The following is a 15,209-nucleotide window of genomic DNA, read 5'->3' as shown; positions in this document are numbered from 1 at the left end:
ATTTGTTTTTATATCAGTTTTGCATTTGTTAACACTATCGGGTAGGTTTAGGGTTGGGTTTGGTGTAGGGCATATTTCCAACACGACAGAGCATTAAGTTTTAGCGACAGTCCCCGGATATTTTGAATTCTGAATCGCCGCAATACGTACCTGAAGAAACGTAATAAAAACACAGCAATACGTACCTATATCAACGTAATAAAAACGTGCCAGGGTTGACGTATTGAACCCGTGTTTTAGCGCCACTCAGTGGACATTTCTCTTTGAAACTGCGGCGAAACGTGCAGTAAGGTACGTAAAAACGGTGTTGCAGAAATGTACGTAGAGGTACGTATTTTTATGAGACTGGGTTGGATAATTTAGGTATTCTATATGGTAATAAGCTATTTTTAAAACTCCTCTCCTTATTCAACTGGAAATTTTGCTGCTTCTTACCATCAATAATTAAAACCATGGAACAAAAAAAAAAAAATCCCATTTTGGAAAGGTCACTGACTTCTTGATGATCAAAATTTTGAATACTGTAACTGATTCCCAGGCTTGCTCGGATGACAGTGGATGATTTATGATCTTGCTCAAATTGTACGGTCTAAATCTAAATGAATGACCTACATCCCGTTCCCAATTCATATTTCCACTGACTAACAGACTCTGGCGTGTCACCACATCAGACGCAATTCTCATGATATTCCGGTGGCAAATGTACACAAACAGAAATAAGCAGGATGACTTTTAGTTGGTCAAATTAGGCTTGACAGAAATGACAATCTAACAGTATGTAAGTCACTACTTTTCCCATAATCCCTGCACTCTGTCCTGCCTCAGATGAGATGAGTAAATAAAATGCAGACAATGAAGGTGTGGCTGTAAAGGGCTCGTCGCCTGTGGCATTAGCTTCCGGTGACTTACCTGGAGGCAGCCAGGTCTTTGGGTCTCTCATTGTCATCTGTGCCTTGTGATAGAGCCCTGCCAATTTTTTTTATTATTTTAATATCGGGGAACTCTCATGCTTCATGACAACTTTGTCACATTGTTTTGTTTGTGTAGGAAAACTCCCATGCTCCTTTTTGAAACTTTATTGCCTTAATTTGAACTCAATGGCATTTTAAGAGGTTTGAATTGCTAGCGTCTGTAGGCAGATGCAATATCAGTCACAATTACTGGCTTGGCAAAGGAGTTTCCTACCACTGCAGTGACACAATGCCGAATCACATTCATTACGGACAAATAACATCAACACACAAGACAGTAAAGTCAGCTTCTCTTACCTGTGTTTGTAGAGGTAAAAGGCAAACCCTGATAAAATAAGCGCAAAGAAGGGCACTAGAATGGCAGCTGCCACAGAACTGCTGTTTGTGCCGTAGTAGGGATTAGACGGATCCATATCTGTGGTAATAAGACCTGAGGGGAAATTCAGAATAAACAATTTGAAATTACCACCTGCCTGAAAATCTGTCTAGAATCATAAATTAAATAAGTATTAAATCTATAAACGTTATAAATTTTAATATATTCATTTACTTTTCATGTATTGAAAAGCAAAGAGAAACTGTGAAATGAAATAATCTACCTTGTCTTGTTAACTGAAACTTCCCAAAGTCCTTGCTATGAATGTGCCCTTGGTAAACAAACATTTTTTTCTCCGTTTCTGCTGTAATAATATAATATAAAACTTTTGTGCTACTCACATATCCATCCATTGCCCAGTTATCATTTTTGAATTTGCTAAAATATTGTTCTGTTGGGCCTCTTATCTGGTAAACTTTTAATAATAGATGATTTTCTTCTTTCTTGTAAGTTCCTGCAAACAACCCAAGGAGAGAAAACAACAACAACAACAACAACAACAACAACATTATAAGGGAATAATTAACTGAAATAACCAACAATATCCATCATCTGGAACTTCTTTTATAAACCTGCATTTGTAATGCTTTTCTGTTTATTTTTGGTCTAGGACTAGGAAGTAGGGCAAAGGAAAACATATTTGGAAAATGCGGAACGCATCCATAGCTATCAAGCCCGCTCAATTCATCTGAGAAATTGGATGTAATCTCAGCACTGAAGAAATAAGATGCAATGCTAATTCAATTATTCACTCTCCATCTCCCATCAAAGTAAGAAAATCCTTCTCTTTTAGCATGTTTAATATGTAAGAGCAGACTCCTAAATATCTTCGAACAAGACATTTGGATCAATGACATGCCATATTGTTGCCGCAGCAGCTGACCACACATCAGTTGATTTCTATACTCACCCACAAACAACGCTGTTTCTCGTTGTGACTACCAACGCTACTTAATAACATTCTTCATTCCACTTTACATTCACGTTTCATGTTTCTTGCTGTGCTCTAGTGCAAATAACCTAAAGTAGTCCTGCTCACTGACATCGGTGTGGATATATTTACAGATATAAACAGTATAGCAAAACCTCGTCCAACTGACACATTTGTTCTGTCGTACAATATATCCATCATACTGTACCACCCAGCCCTAGTGTCTTCATTGAACATGGTGACAGAAAACTTCAACTTACCAGAGAGTTTAATGTGTACCCCGCTCTGCTCCAGAAGAGTGACGTTGACCCGGCTGGTGGTGGCATTGAATGCATTGACTGTTACTGTGGCAGCCTGTCTCTTTCCCAGATACTCATAGAATCCAGCCCAACCAGAGTTCAAAGAGAACACATCTGCAGGAACTAAACACAACACATACAGCAATCATTCCTACATCTATGTAATTAAATGAAATACATTACAAGAAGGTAGAGCTTTTTCCGCATTTGGCTCCCAAACTCTGGAATAGCCTTCCTGATAACGTTTGGGGTTCAGACACACTCTCTCTGTTTAAATCTAGATTAAAGACACATATCTTTGGCCAAGCATTCACATAATGCATCTCATAATCTTGTACTGCAGTTATATCTGATCAAATGCACATTATTATTCCTTGGGTTGGGTTGAACAAATCATTTTTGCTTGGTTTAGAACAGCAGCTACGCTAATTATGTCTCTACTTGTTTCTCTGTTTTTGCCATGGGATTGACATCCCATGGTAACTAAGATTTACACAAGCTTCAGTCTGGATCCAGAACACCTGAGAAGAGATGATGCCAACCCCTCAGAGGACCTCAGATGATGCCAACCCTGAAACAACATACAGAACTACCACATTTTGCTATAAGTTTGATCGCAATATATAATCATTGCTGTTAATAGTGTTCATCGTCTGTTTGATTACGTCATTAACTCAATTTTACCGTACATTTCTGCCATATGTACATCAATTAGACATAGTCACCACTGATAAGCTACTACTAAATATATTGTAGAAACGTAATTTTCTGTAAAGCTGCTTTGCAACGATTTGTATCGTGAGAAGCGCTACACAAATAAACTTGAATTGAACAAGCATATACACTTGAGTAGATACAGGGGCCCCAAGTATTTGGACGTAAAACCCTCTGGGGTCTGAGGCACACATGAAACTGTGCAAAGGTAACAAAAGACAAGCACATTTCATACTGGTAACTGACTTAGTTGATTTCACTAGTAAAATGTCACCAACATCAGCTGCTTAAACATAACTGTAAAAATGGCACAGAAAAGTGAAGTTAGTTCTGAGAAAAGTAGACTTTGTTTGCAGATTCCACTTGTTACAAATGTAACAATAATTTAAGAGTAACTGACGTGTCTAAAAACTTTTGGACACTGCTAAATGTTAAATGTGAAATGTCTAATTTTTGCCATAGTAGCAGAAAACAGGTTTCCCAAACACTTCTACAAAACCTACGAAAGGGTTACAAATAGTTGGTCTTTGCCAGTCAAAGCGGGATAGGCAATCAAATTTTAACACTGAAAATAATCACACTTCACCTTTATCTTTGTTACTCTGACATTTTAAAAAATAGCATTTTTAGCAATGCAACATCACAGGCATTATTTCCAGTGACCATGGTTCAACTTCATGTAGGCCAAGTTATTTTTGATGGCAGCAAAATGGATCATTGAAGGGGAACTTGAAAGGTTTCATACCACGAATCTTGTTTTTCTGCAGGTCTGGATCCTCATTTGATTTGCTGTTTATTTTTGGTCCAACTAGGAAACAGAGCAGATAATTGATAATTTTACATTTGTGGATGCAACCTGCACAATGGTAATGACAGTTAATCAAAGTGCCTTGCTGTAGTTTCTCTGAGAACTGACAGACATTAATAACTTTCATACATTCATAAATGCTGACACTGCTGTTCTGTTTAGCAATGTACATTTTCAAAGAGTTTAAACAAGTCATATATTTAGTCTTAAATGGTTCCAAGAACTAAACATATTTATCACTATAAATCAATAAGAGTGAGGGCAGTGTAGGTATTTAAGGGATAGTTCCCTCACTGTATTCTCTATGCTGTTTTTATTTTTTCAGGATTTTCATGTTTGGGTGCAGTAACCCACATTGCATAAGTTATCAGTCCAGTTGTTTCAGTACCTTTGCAGACTGGAGGTTTGCCTGACCACCTCCCATCTGCTTTGCAGGTCCTGTGCTCTGATCCTCCAGATAGGTAGAAACCATTCTGGCATGTATACATGAGTGTGTAACCTAGAGTAGGCAGGTCTATAGCCTTCACGTCTAGATGGGATGGCGTCTCAGGCTGCCTACAGGCATGTGCTGAAAAGAGAAGGAGAAAGAAATAAACAGCAATGCTCAAACTAATTTCCACATATCAGAGCCAATTACTTCCAATGGGCAATCACATAAACCCATGCATTTTGGTAATTCACAGGAAATAACCCTAATGGTCAGACTTAAGTATCACTTTCATGCCAGTTAGTTTATTTCTTAATTTATGTGTTGTTTTTTGGGGTACACTCTATTTTGACAGTCCACGTTAGACATTCTACTACCTTTAAGTAACTTTGCAATGACATGCCGACTAACTATTATTTATTTGCAACAACGTGTCTCTCATTAGAGTGTTAGTAGAGTATTAGTTATTACTGTTAGGTTAAGGCTAGTAGAATATGTTGACATGTTTTTGAAAAGTTACTTAAGAGTCAGTAGAATATGTGCCATCAAAATAACATGACAGATATTAAGCAGACAGTCTACTAACCGTGCCGAGCCGAACCGTGCCGTGCCGTACTGAGCCGTACCGAGCCGAGTCGTACCACGCAGTGGAAAAGCGCCATAATACTCTAATGATTGGTATAGGTGACATGTAGTTGCAAAGTTACTTATAGTTAGTAGAATGCCTAAAATAGAGCATCAATATAAATGCTACCTTTTTTTTTGTCTTTCCCAGATCTCTATATCAAGGACATAATAAGACCCTACACACAATTAATATTATTTTAACATATATCAATAAGCTGCAGAATTGTTTAAATTGTTTATCTTGCATCTGTATCTGTTTTTTTCTGTCTATTTAATATTATGTTCAGTAATGTTTCTTATTATATTCTTATTATTTTTTATTATTTTGCAACATAAAAAGGAGAAGGAAGAAAAACATAAGTAGAAGGCTTATTTGTTCTAAGGTGGACTTATTAGGACATCACTACTGATATGAGGATGCATACACTACTGATATTTTATTTACAACTTAAATTCATGCATCTTTTTTAACTCCTGGATAATGATTTCATTTAATTTGTTCACTAAACTCCATGAGAGTGGCATATTTAATCTAAATGGGTGTAAATGGATAGGTTTTTGTTTATTTCATCACTTTTATCACACAGATAAAATAACATATACTACATGGTCCAGAAGTAGCATTTATTATTTATGCAGTTAATTTTTTATAACTCCTGATACATCTGTTGCAAGGTATACACATGACGTCCATGATGAACTGGCTGGTGCAAATGTGTTAGTTGTTACATGTATGAATTAAATTAAGAAGGAAGGATTTGAGATGTTTATTTCTGTTTACTAAATATGTCTTATGCAGCTATTTTTTCTAAGGATTAAAAAAAAATGGTAAGAATAAAATGGACCTTAGCAAAACGTGGTGAGAATGATATATATAAATAAAACTCACATACTCCGCACACATTATAGAATATTACAGTGTCTCTAGAAAATGCAGAAATGCTTTCAAACCCTCAATGGGGAAAAAAAAAAAATTCTGGCTTAAAAATCATGGCATCGCTTGAGCACAGTCAATTCAGGTCAATGTATCTGTATAGAGCTTTTCACAATAAACATTGTTTCAAATAAGCTTCACAGAAAATCATAACATCTGTTGCAAGGTATACACATGACGTCCATGATGAACTGGCTGGTGCAAATGTGTTAGTTGTTACATGTATGAATTAAATTAAGAAGGAAGGATTTGAGATGTTTATTTCTGTTTACTAAATATGTCTTATGCAGCTATTTTTTCTAAGGATTAAAAAAAAATGGTAAGAATAAAATGGACCTTAGCAAAACGTGGTGAGAATGATATATATAAATAAAACTCACATACTCCGCACACATTATAGAATATTACAGTGTCTCTAGACGAGTACAGGAGCTCAGTATCGGGCCCAATACCGATACCAGTATCAATATCGGTGCATCCCTATCTTCATGACTTGTGTTTAGCAGATAAGTTCTGGACTATAATATAGTTTAGATTTTGTAAAGATACAAGCAATCAAGCAGCTGAGATTTGCTATATATTGTAATATACTGTATCACTGTATACAGAGTAGTATGTACAATGGTATGCATTGCTGTATGAGATACTGTATGTATGCAGGTAAAGTTGGAAATACTATATATCCAACTATTAATATATTATTGGTTGATAATATTGTTTAAACTATTGTATCAGCTGCTTCTGAAGACGGGAAATCGGTAATCAGTATTGGCTTAAAAAATCCCGACCAGAGCATCCCTAAAAAAAATAAACAGAGAATTGCAATAAAAGCAATATCAGAAAGATTTACAGTGGAGTCCCAGCTGCATACTATAGAACGGTCGAGATAAAGCCACACCACTGAGAGAAACGTTCTGGGACATGCCTTGAGTGCTGCCATCTTCCATAATATATGAGCTATGTCCTCACACCTCACTTTTCGTCAACTCAATTCTCCCTGCTTCTCAGCTTCTGACAGTTTGACTGCTTTACACAGGCAATACGCCCTAAGGATTTGGTGCGGCGCTCTGTCAAAGTGGTCCACAAATCTCAAATTTATGTACAAGCTGTTTAAACTCAGCTACCTTTAATTCTTTTGCCCACATTTGTTCCTTTTGCAGCAATCTGTTCAATACAAAAGCATCACAATGTGGAAGTCACATATACAGCTTAGAGGATAATCACTGGGACAGTGGCAAGGATCAAGTGCATGACACTGCTCAGAGAACTTCTATCAAAAAGTAGATTTGTAAGAGCAAACTTCTCTCTGCTAAGCTGTCAGAGTCTTTGACATCAGCACCCTCAGCCGCCCTAACTCTGAAGTAATCTGTACTTCTTCAAACAATGCCCTTCTGCAGTAATTTCCTGTGTAAAGATCTCGCTCTCGCCCTTTGTTTTCCTGATAGTACATCATCAATCACACACTGATGAAACCTTGTTTCGAATGTAACGCTATGGCTGTGTTCCAAAACTTAAGGAGCTGCCTGCTGTCAGACGCCTACACAGGAAACTTCCATTTGAGGCAGTATGCTAAGTGAAATGGAACATCATAAGTGCCCTACATAGGCAGCAAATAGTGCTCTTCACATGTAGCACCTAACTGATTTCAGTAGAGTTTGCTGTTAGCATGTTGCTAAGCTAACAATGTCATACTCTAATTCTGTTTTTACACTAGATTTTCTGCTCAGCGACAGTAAACGGAGAAGACAAGACAAAAGAGGCCCGAAATCAGATGCGAATCGGTGCTTGGTCACGTGAGTGATGATCACGATCTGACAGATGCGTTGCATATGTGTCCAAGAGATATCTAACAGGTTAAATATACCTGCAGCAACTCCAGCTCATGCAGTGCAAAATGTGTTTTGACTGGAAATGATGACAACAGCAAAAAACAAGTCTAGTCACACTTTATTTTAAGGTCCAATTCTCACTATTAACTATGACTTTTGCCTCAATAAACTCTTAATTTTATTAATTACATTAGTAAGGTAGTTGTTAAGTTAGGAATAAGGGATCTTAAATATGGTCATGCAGAATAAGGCATTAATAAATGCTTTATAAATACTAATAAACAGCAATATGCATGCTAGTTAATAGTGAGAATTGCTCCTTAAAGTGCCCCTATTATGGATTTTTGAAAATTGCCTTTCATGCAGTGTGTAACACAGCTCTAAGTGAATGAAAACATCCTGCAAAGTTTTAAATCTGAAAGTGCACCGTGTATAAAGTTATTGTCTGTCAAAAGAAAGAGTCGACTCTGAATCATTGAAACGAGTCGCTTTTAAAACGAATCCCAAGCTGTTTCATGTTGAGGTCAACATGAAACATTAGCATATTGCCCGCCCACTTGGGAATTGGTATGAATGAAAATGCAAATTCATTCTTTGCCTTTGAAAAAGATTGTGCTGCTTAACATTTTTCCCCGGTAACGCTGTACACAAAGCAGCACTGCGCTCACAAACGCTGCTTTATCAGACATTACAGGCGAAATTAAATGAAAGTGAGACCATCGGACCAATCACCGCTGATTAGCGTCACGCAAAGGAGGGGTTTGGAAAAATGAATCGTTGAGCGAATCATTTGGGAGTCGTTGAGCAAATAAGGTAAAAATAAATGCATATTATAAGACAATGAAATTGTTTTTTGCCCTTGCATGAATGTCAACCTGTTATTGGGGACTCCCAAAACCAAAATATGAAAATATTTCATTACCCGTAATAGGGGCACTTTAAAATAAAGTGTTACCAAAACTGTGCGTGCGACATAATAATATGTAGAACACTCAATGTATAAAATAATCTATTTTTAGTTAGACTGATTTATTTTAAGAAACATTTTTTCAATATTGAATGCATTCCTAATAGCATTGCTTTTTTCCAAGGTGCATAGTGGCTAACCAATGCAAGAAGGCTGTATTCCACTCCATGAACCGTCTGCCTCACAAACTCTTCTTGAGGAGCCCACCAGCAGGAATGGAGGTCTGCAGTAGAATGACACCTCTGATTTGAAGGTGAACTGCCGGCCCTCTATGAAGCCCTCTGCAGGGGTGCCTGGATCTCCACATAACACTGCTATAAAGGACAAAAAAACAAAAAAAGTTAGCCCGCTAGTTCGCAATCATTGCCTCAGTTCAGCTACTTTCTTTTTCAAGAGTGCAATTTAGCAGTGAAAGGTGTTGGTGTGTTTGATTTTGACAAATTTTAACACTCAAACAGGACTAAAAAAGTAGTCACACTTCTAGTTGTGCTCTTTATTTGTATTCTCAGGTGCTTCACTTGTTCTTGCAGTATTTAAGGCATTTAGAAAGTGCTTTAGCATCACATTTGAGAGAGGATCAACAGATGGCAAAGGGCTACTACATTACAGCTAATATAGATACAATGCAATCTTGGGGAAATAAACAAGCCAAAAATAAACAAAAAATATGAAATCAACAACGATTTGGTATTAATACAATGCTGAAAGAAGTGAGTCTACAGTCTGCAACTGAAGATTTACAGTAGACCCTTTCTTTCCCCCAAGTTTTTCATTTTAAGTTTCATTTTCATCCATCACATGTTTGGATGAGAGGCTGAGTAGTCCTAGGTGTCAGCATGGATTGGATGGTGGTGGATGCCTGACCAATGACTGCTTTGTACACTAGGACAAATGTTTGAACTTGATTCTTGCAGGCATAGGGAGCCAGTGGTAGAAGTGTAGCTGAGGTGTGATCTAGGAGAAACGGAGAAGGCTGAATATCAACCAGCCTGCAGTATTCAGAATGAGCTGCATTGTGAGGTATTGTATGTACTGTAGGGGAGACCAGGACTAGCTGTCATCCTTTTTCCTAAAGCAAAAAGCAAGGCATATTTTCACACTATAGCTTATGCAAGTTAGAAATATTCTATTCTATTCTATTCTATATGCCAGATTGTCAAGCATTGGGATTTGGGAAAACAAATGGAACAAAAAAAAAATCCTCAGAAATGGTTCTTTTGATTAGTTCGCACACGCATGTTGCCAAATAACGTACTTTCAAAATCTTTTATCTATTCAAAAACATGTAAGAAGATATGTTTTCAGTAGACTTTCAAAATTTGCTTTGCTTGAGAAAACACAAAAGTATATATAGAGTATTAAATTTAGAGTTACATTATTATAATTTTTTTTTTTCATTTGATCAAGTTAGTTTTGCATCGAATACAATGTGATTTTTGGTAATCAAGATATGGTAGCAACAGCACATTTTTGGGCGAGCGATTCGCAAACAGCTTTCCTTGCGCATGAAATCATCCACATACCAACAAACCAAACGATTATCTGGCAAATAAATAATTTACGGACAGTTACATATGTAACCGTTGAGTTGTGCACAAAGGATAACCTTCAAAAGTTTTCTATTTCAGGTATGATACTGTATGTTCATCGAGTTACACTGTTTAATGATGCTCCTTAGGCAGACTTGCACTGCGCCGCAAACTGATTTAAACTAAAAGATGGAAAACAAATGTTTTCTCATGCTGAGAGTGCAACACACATATATGCGTGAGGAAACATGTTACACCTACATTAACATTATGTTGCTGTTTACAGTCAGGGACTATTTTTTTCTAGTGGAAGGATGGTATTTGATGGTTTTACTTCAAAAAGTAACATATTAATACATATTTTTGACTTTAAGAAATTATAATGTTTGTTTTATAAAAGAAATAGGGTACTTGAGGACATGCTGTATTGTGAATGCACTCTTGTATAAAATTACAACAGTACTGAATCAATATTATTCCACATATGTTGATGCGTATTAAGATACTACATATATTTCTATCATATATTTAAAAATTGGTTAAATAAATATATATATATATATATATATATATATATATATATATATAATAGTTTGGATAATCAAATAAAAAAAAAAGGTATTGAACAAGAAGTTTGAAACAAACATAAAAAAACACTTCTGGAGAAAACAAGCACTTGTGTCTTTTGTCTTCAAACTTTTACTGGGATATAGTCTTCATGACATCTTCTCTGTCAGACAACTAGCCCTGTTCTCTTCTGTATAATAGTACTTTTTGGTGTTTGCACTTACAATATGGTTTCTTTTTTTCTGGCACTTTTAACGAGGATTTCTGTTGTAACAGCTGACATTTTGTCAAAGGCTTACAATAAAAGCCAGAAGGATTTACCGGCAGATTCCGTGCATGCACCTCGTACCTCTTACGCTGCATGCCGGAAAGCCAGGCTACTTGAGGGATCCATTTGTGATGTTTTGACACTTGTATTGAAAATGTCAAAACAGGTTTTATGATGTGCTGTAGCTGCGTTTCACACAGTCAAGCCATGAACCTTCCATTATAGCGACACAATACTTCAAACACAAAAACGGCCGCCACAGAAAATATCAACTTTTGGCCCATATATGGATTTACGGCAGGGCGCTATGATGGTATGTATGGTGTGATGGCAGAAATGTGTCAAGATGGTTGAGATTTTCCTATATCGTTTATACTGCAGAAGATGTATTTGGACAGCCACCTGTTTTTTGTTTTGTTTCTTCAAATGTGAGAGTGGCAAAGAAACGTATACTGTACCTTGTAAATACAACTTTCCATGAATTTTCAGAGGACAAGAAGAACTGCAGAAAGCGGTCTAAAGTACAAACTGTACTTATATCCCTCACAGCCTCATTTTCATTTGTAATTAAATATGCTGTCTACTGAAGCAAAACACATTGTTTACATCCTCTTTTCATGGATGTGCTAATGGAGTTTAATTCTGTTTTCTGTTAATGGAACAGAACGGTACTTACGCAGACACTGTGGGATTTCACCACGCCATGAGCCGTTCCCTTCACATGTGGCTATTCCAGGAGAGGACAACTGGTATCCTTCAAAGCAGCTGTAGGTAACACTAGAACCCCACTGCAGGTCTGAGCCCTCCACTCGCCCATTGCGAATAGCTGGAGGCTGGCCACACATGATGACTGAAAAACACCACCACAACAAAGTTAGACAGTATGCAGTATTCATGAATTGGCTCCCTTATCATTTTATGGGGTGGCATCTGAATCGGCCAAAGCTCACTGGATCTTCAGTATATTACTGCATTGCAATTTAAAGAAATTTAACACACTCATACTACAAAAGGTTTCCATTAGTCCAAGTTTTGACAACACACATAAATTATAATTAGTGGGGCTAATCCTGTCAAAATTTACTGATATGTGATATGTAGAATACATCTTTAACTGATTGCACATATTTCTCAATACTAAAATAGATAAATAATAATAATAATAAAAAAATAATGTAAAAAGCATCACACATTCATATAACTTTTTTTAAAAATCATCAAAATTTGCCATAAATTACAGCATTCTGTTTGACCATTGTCAAAAATACAGTATATGTAGTTGATGCTTAACAGCAGATTTGTTTTTGTTTTTGGCAATATACAAATTTTACAATTAAAAATGTATAATAATGCATTAAGGACATTTTTACATGCAGTAACTGAACACCATATCTTGTAAAGTTTGCACTGTTTTTAATCACCTTTTTTCCTTCATAAATGGTCCTGAGGTGTGACAAATTAATGTTTTAAAAGTTCCATGTAATCTCCAAATTAATAAGTTCATAAATGCTGCATGGCTAATCATTCTGCTATAATAAGAAAAGTGTTTTGTCATACTGCAGGATATGTCTCAACATATTTCATGTCAACTACACACATGTGACCCTGGACCATAAAACCAGTCATAAGTTATACCCCAGAGACTTAAGACTGGCTTTGTGGTCCAGGGTCACATATAGTATAGAAATTAAATACAAGCCTCTATAGGTGGTTTTTAAGCAGTGATTATCAATATAAACAAATATTTCTCGAAGTGTCCCATGTAGCATTAAAATCTACACTTACAGCAGTGATTCTGCATTTTATTTGACTGTCCTACATTCAGATTCAAAATCAAATTCCATATTCTGTTTGGGTAGGAAATTTACTAAATATCTTCATGGAACATGATCTTTACTTAATATCCTAATGATTTTTGGCATAAAAGAAAAATCGATAATTTTGACCCATACAATGTATTTTTGGCTATTGCTACAAATATACCCCAGCGACTTAAGACTGGCTTTGTGGTCCAGGGTCACATATAGTATAGAAATTAAATACAAGCCTCTATAGGTGGTTTTTAAGCAGTGATTATCAATATAAACAAATATTTCTCGAAGTGTCCCATGTAGCATTAAAATCTACACTTACAGCAGTGATTCTGAATTTTATTTGACTGTCCTACATTCAGATTCAAAATCAAATTCCATATTCTGTTTTCTACCTCAGTTCAAACTAAGGGATGCAACTGAAAGGCATTTTAACGGCATTCTGAACAGCCCTGATTTCATCACCATCATTATTATTGACTGAAGATGTGTCCAGACCCAACACCTCCTTCTTTCACTTGTTCAGACGCGGAAAAGGAAGATCTGAAAGAATAGTATGCTAACAAGGGGCTTAGAGTTATTTATTTTCTTTCCATGATCATTACGTTCCGTTTGCTAACAGGAGGAAGCAATGATTAAATGGGATTACGTACTAAAATCACTCTGAATTTCAAGCATCCATTGCATTTCTTCCTGCGTCCGAAAACATGTATCTGATATTTTCTAGAAATGATCGTGACTGAGCTGTCTGCATTGCACCACTCGCTAATTTCATTCTGACATCTGATAACATAGATCCTACAGATTTCATGGCAACGTCTCCTTGGAGTTCATAAGTGAATAATCTCACTTGCCAGGCAAGTCAAAAAAAACAAAGATCAAAAACATCTGAAAGGCTTTTGATGTTGGGATGATAAGAACTCCACAATATTAGTATATCTCTTAAAAGCTCTCATGATGCTGTTTGCAGAGTGACAGGATACGCTGCCCTCTCTGCCTGCACAGAGAGAATCGTGGAGAACTATCTTACCTCTGCAGCTTGGTTTGGTCTGATTCCAAGTGCCATCTTTGCTGCAGCGTAGAGTAGATGAACCAGGGGGCTCCATCACATACCCAGGGTTACAGCGATAGTGGACGGTATTGTTAAATATGAACTCATTTCCAATGTATATTCCATTGGCAATTGGACCAGGATCCCCGCAGCTGGTAACTGCAAAGCGAGAGAACAAGCTAGACTCAGACATTTTTTTAAATTCTATAATAAAACATAGAGATTGCAGTTGAAAATATATTCTTTATAATAAAAATAAGCAATTTCTAGACAACTGAATGATATGAATTGAACATAAATACAACCATTTATTGTGTAAACTATATTCTTTCTGTTCACATCAATCTGCACTCCATACAACTTCATATGCATTTCTAGCTTTTAGACATTATAGACAGATGTGGGTATGGGGTGTAGATGGATGTGAACCTAAAGTAAACCATTACAGAATAAATATGCAACATAACAAAAGGAGAAAACATTTTACATGACATTTGGGTTACGTTTGGGTTCGTATTATTTTTACCTTAATGTAGTTCCAAAATTGGGAATGCTAACAAATTGCCTTTATTTAATGTACTTTGTTTTAAATTTCTTATTTCTCATTAATAATATATTATCAGAACAACAGTGTGAGTAAAAAAAAAAAATAACATGAAATTTCAGAATGTCTTCATAGTTTGTTCTATACACCTTTTGTTTTAATGACAGCAGCAATAGAGTTCCACAAATTTGTGTAAAACCTGATGATCATGTTCATCCAGTATGATTTGAGAATGTTCCTAAGACCATTTTGTGCTTCAGTGGAATCAAAAACATCTGACCTTTCATAGAAAAACATGATCAATGTCACAAATGTAATTACTGATCTACAAATAGTGCAGAATCTTGAATATGTTGTTAACTTGTCTTTGTTTTGAATTTGTCTGTTCTATTCAGGCCTAAATAATTATCTACATCTCAGATTTTCATTGTGGTATCAGATTTTGAACCCCATTGTATATTTTCCCATTACTGGCCTTTGCACAAAACTTAAATCACACAGCTAATATTTTATGGAATGATGAAAATCCCCCCCCCCCCATTTTTTTTTAAATGAA

The 15,209-nt window shown here is 36.2% G+C and overlaps 1 protein-coding gene across 1 annotated transcript in view; it reads right to left on the bottom strand.

Annotated features, from left to right (window-relative positions):
- LOC107750749 (CUB and sushi domain-containing protein 1) overlaps nt 1-15,209 on the bottom strand; it is a 495,842-nt gene that overhangs the window by 4,462 nt on the left and 476,171 nt on the right. Inside the window, exons 58-65 of the mRNA XM_016566272.1 lie at nt 14,089-14,268; nt 11,924-12,097; nt 9,024-9,197; nt 4,488-4,667; nt 4,037-4,099; nt 2,539-2,700; nt 1,571-1,801; nt 1,269-1,401 (exon numbers count right to left, since the gene is read on the bottom strand). Of these exons, the coding sequence (XP_016421758.1) occupies nt 1,269-1,401; nt 1,571-1,801; nt 2,539-2,700; nt 4,037-4,099; nt 4,488-4,667; nt 9,024-9,197; nt 11,924-12,097; nt 14,089-14,268 (1,297 nt within the window). The remainder of the gene's footprint in view (nt 1-1,268; nt 1,402-1,570; nt 1,802-2,538; nt 2,701-4,036; nt 4,100-4,487; nt 4,668-9,023; nt 9,198-11,923; nt 12,098-14,088; nt 14,269-15,209) is intronic.

This window comes from Sinocyclocheilus rhinocerous, unplaced genomic scaffold (genome assembly GCF_001515625.1).
Source record: "Sinocyclocheilus rhinocerous isolate Xijiao unplaced genomic scaffold, SAMN03320098_v1.1 scaffold512, whole genome shotgun sequence".
Classification (NCBI taxonomy): domain Eukaryota; kingdom Metazoa; phylum Chordata; class Actinopteri; order Cypriniformes; family Cyprinidae; genus Sinocyclocheilus; species Sinocyclocheilus rhinocerous.
The sequence above is the reverse complement of the archived record's forward strand: the minus strand, read 5'-3'. Positions and strand labels throughout refer to the sequence as shown.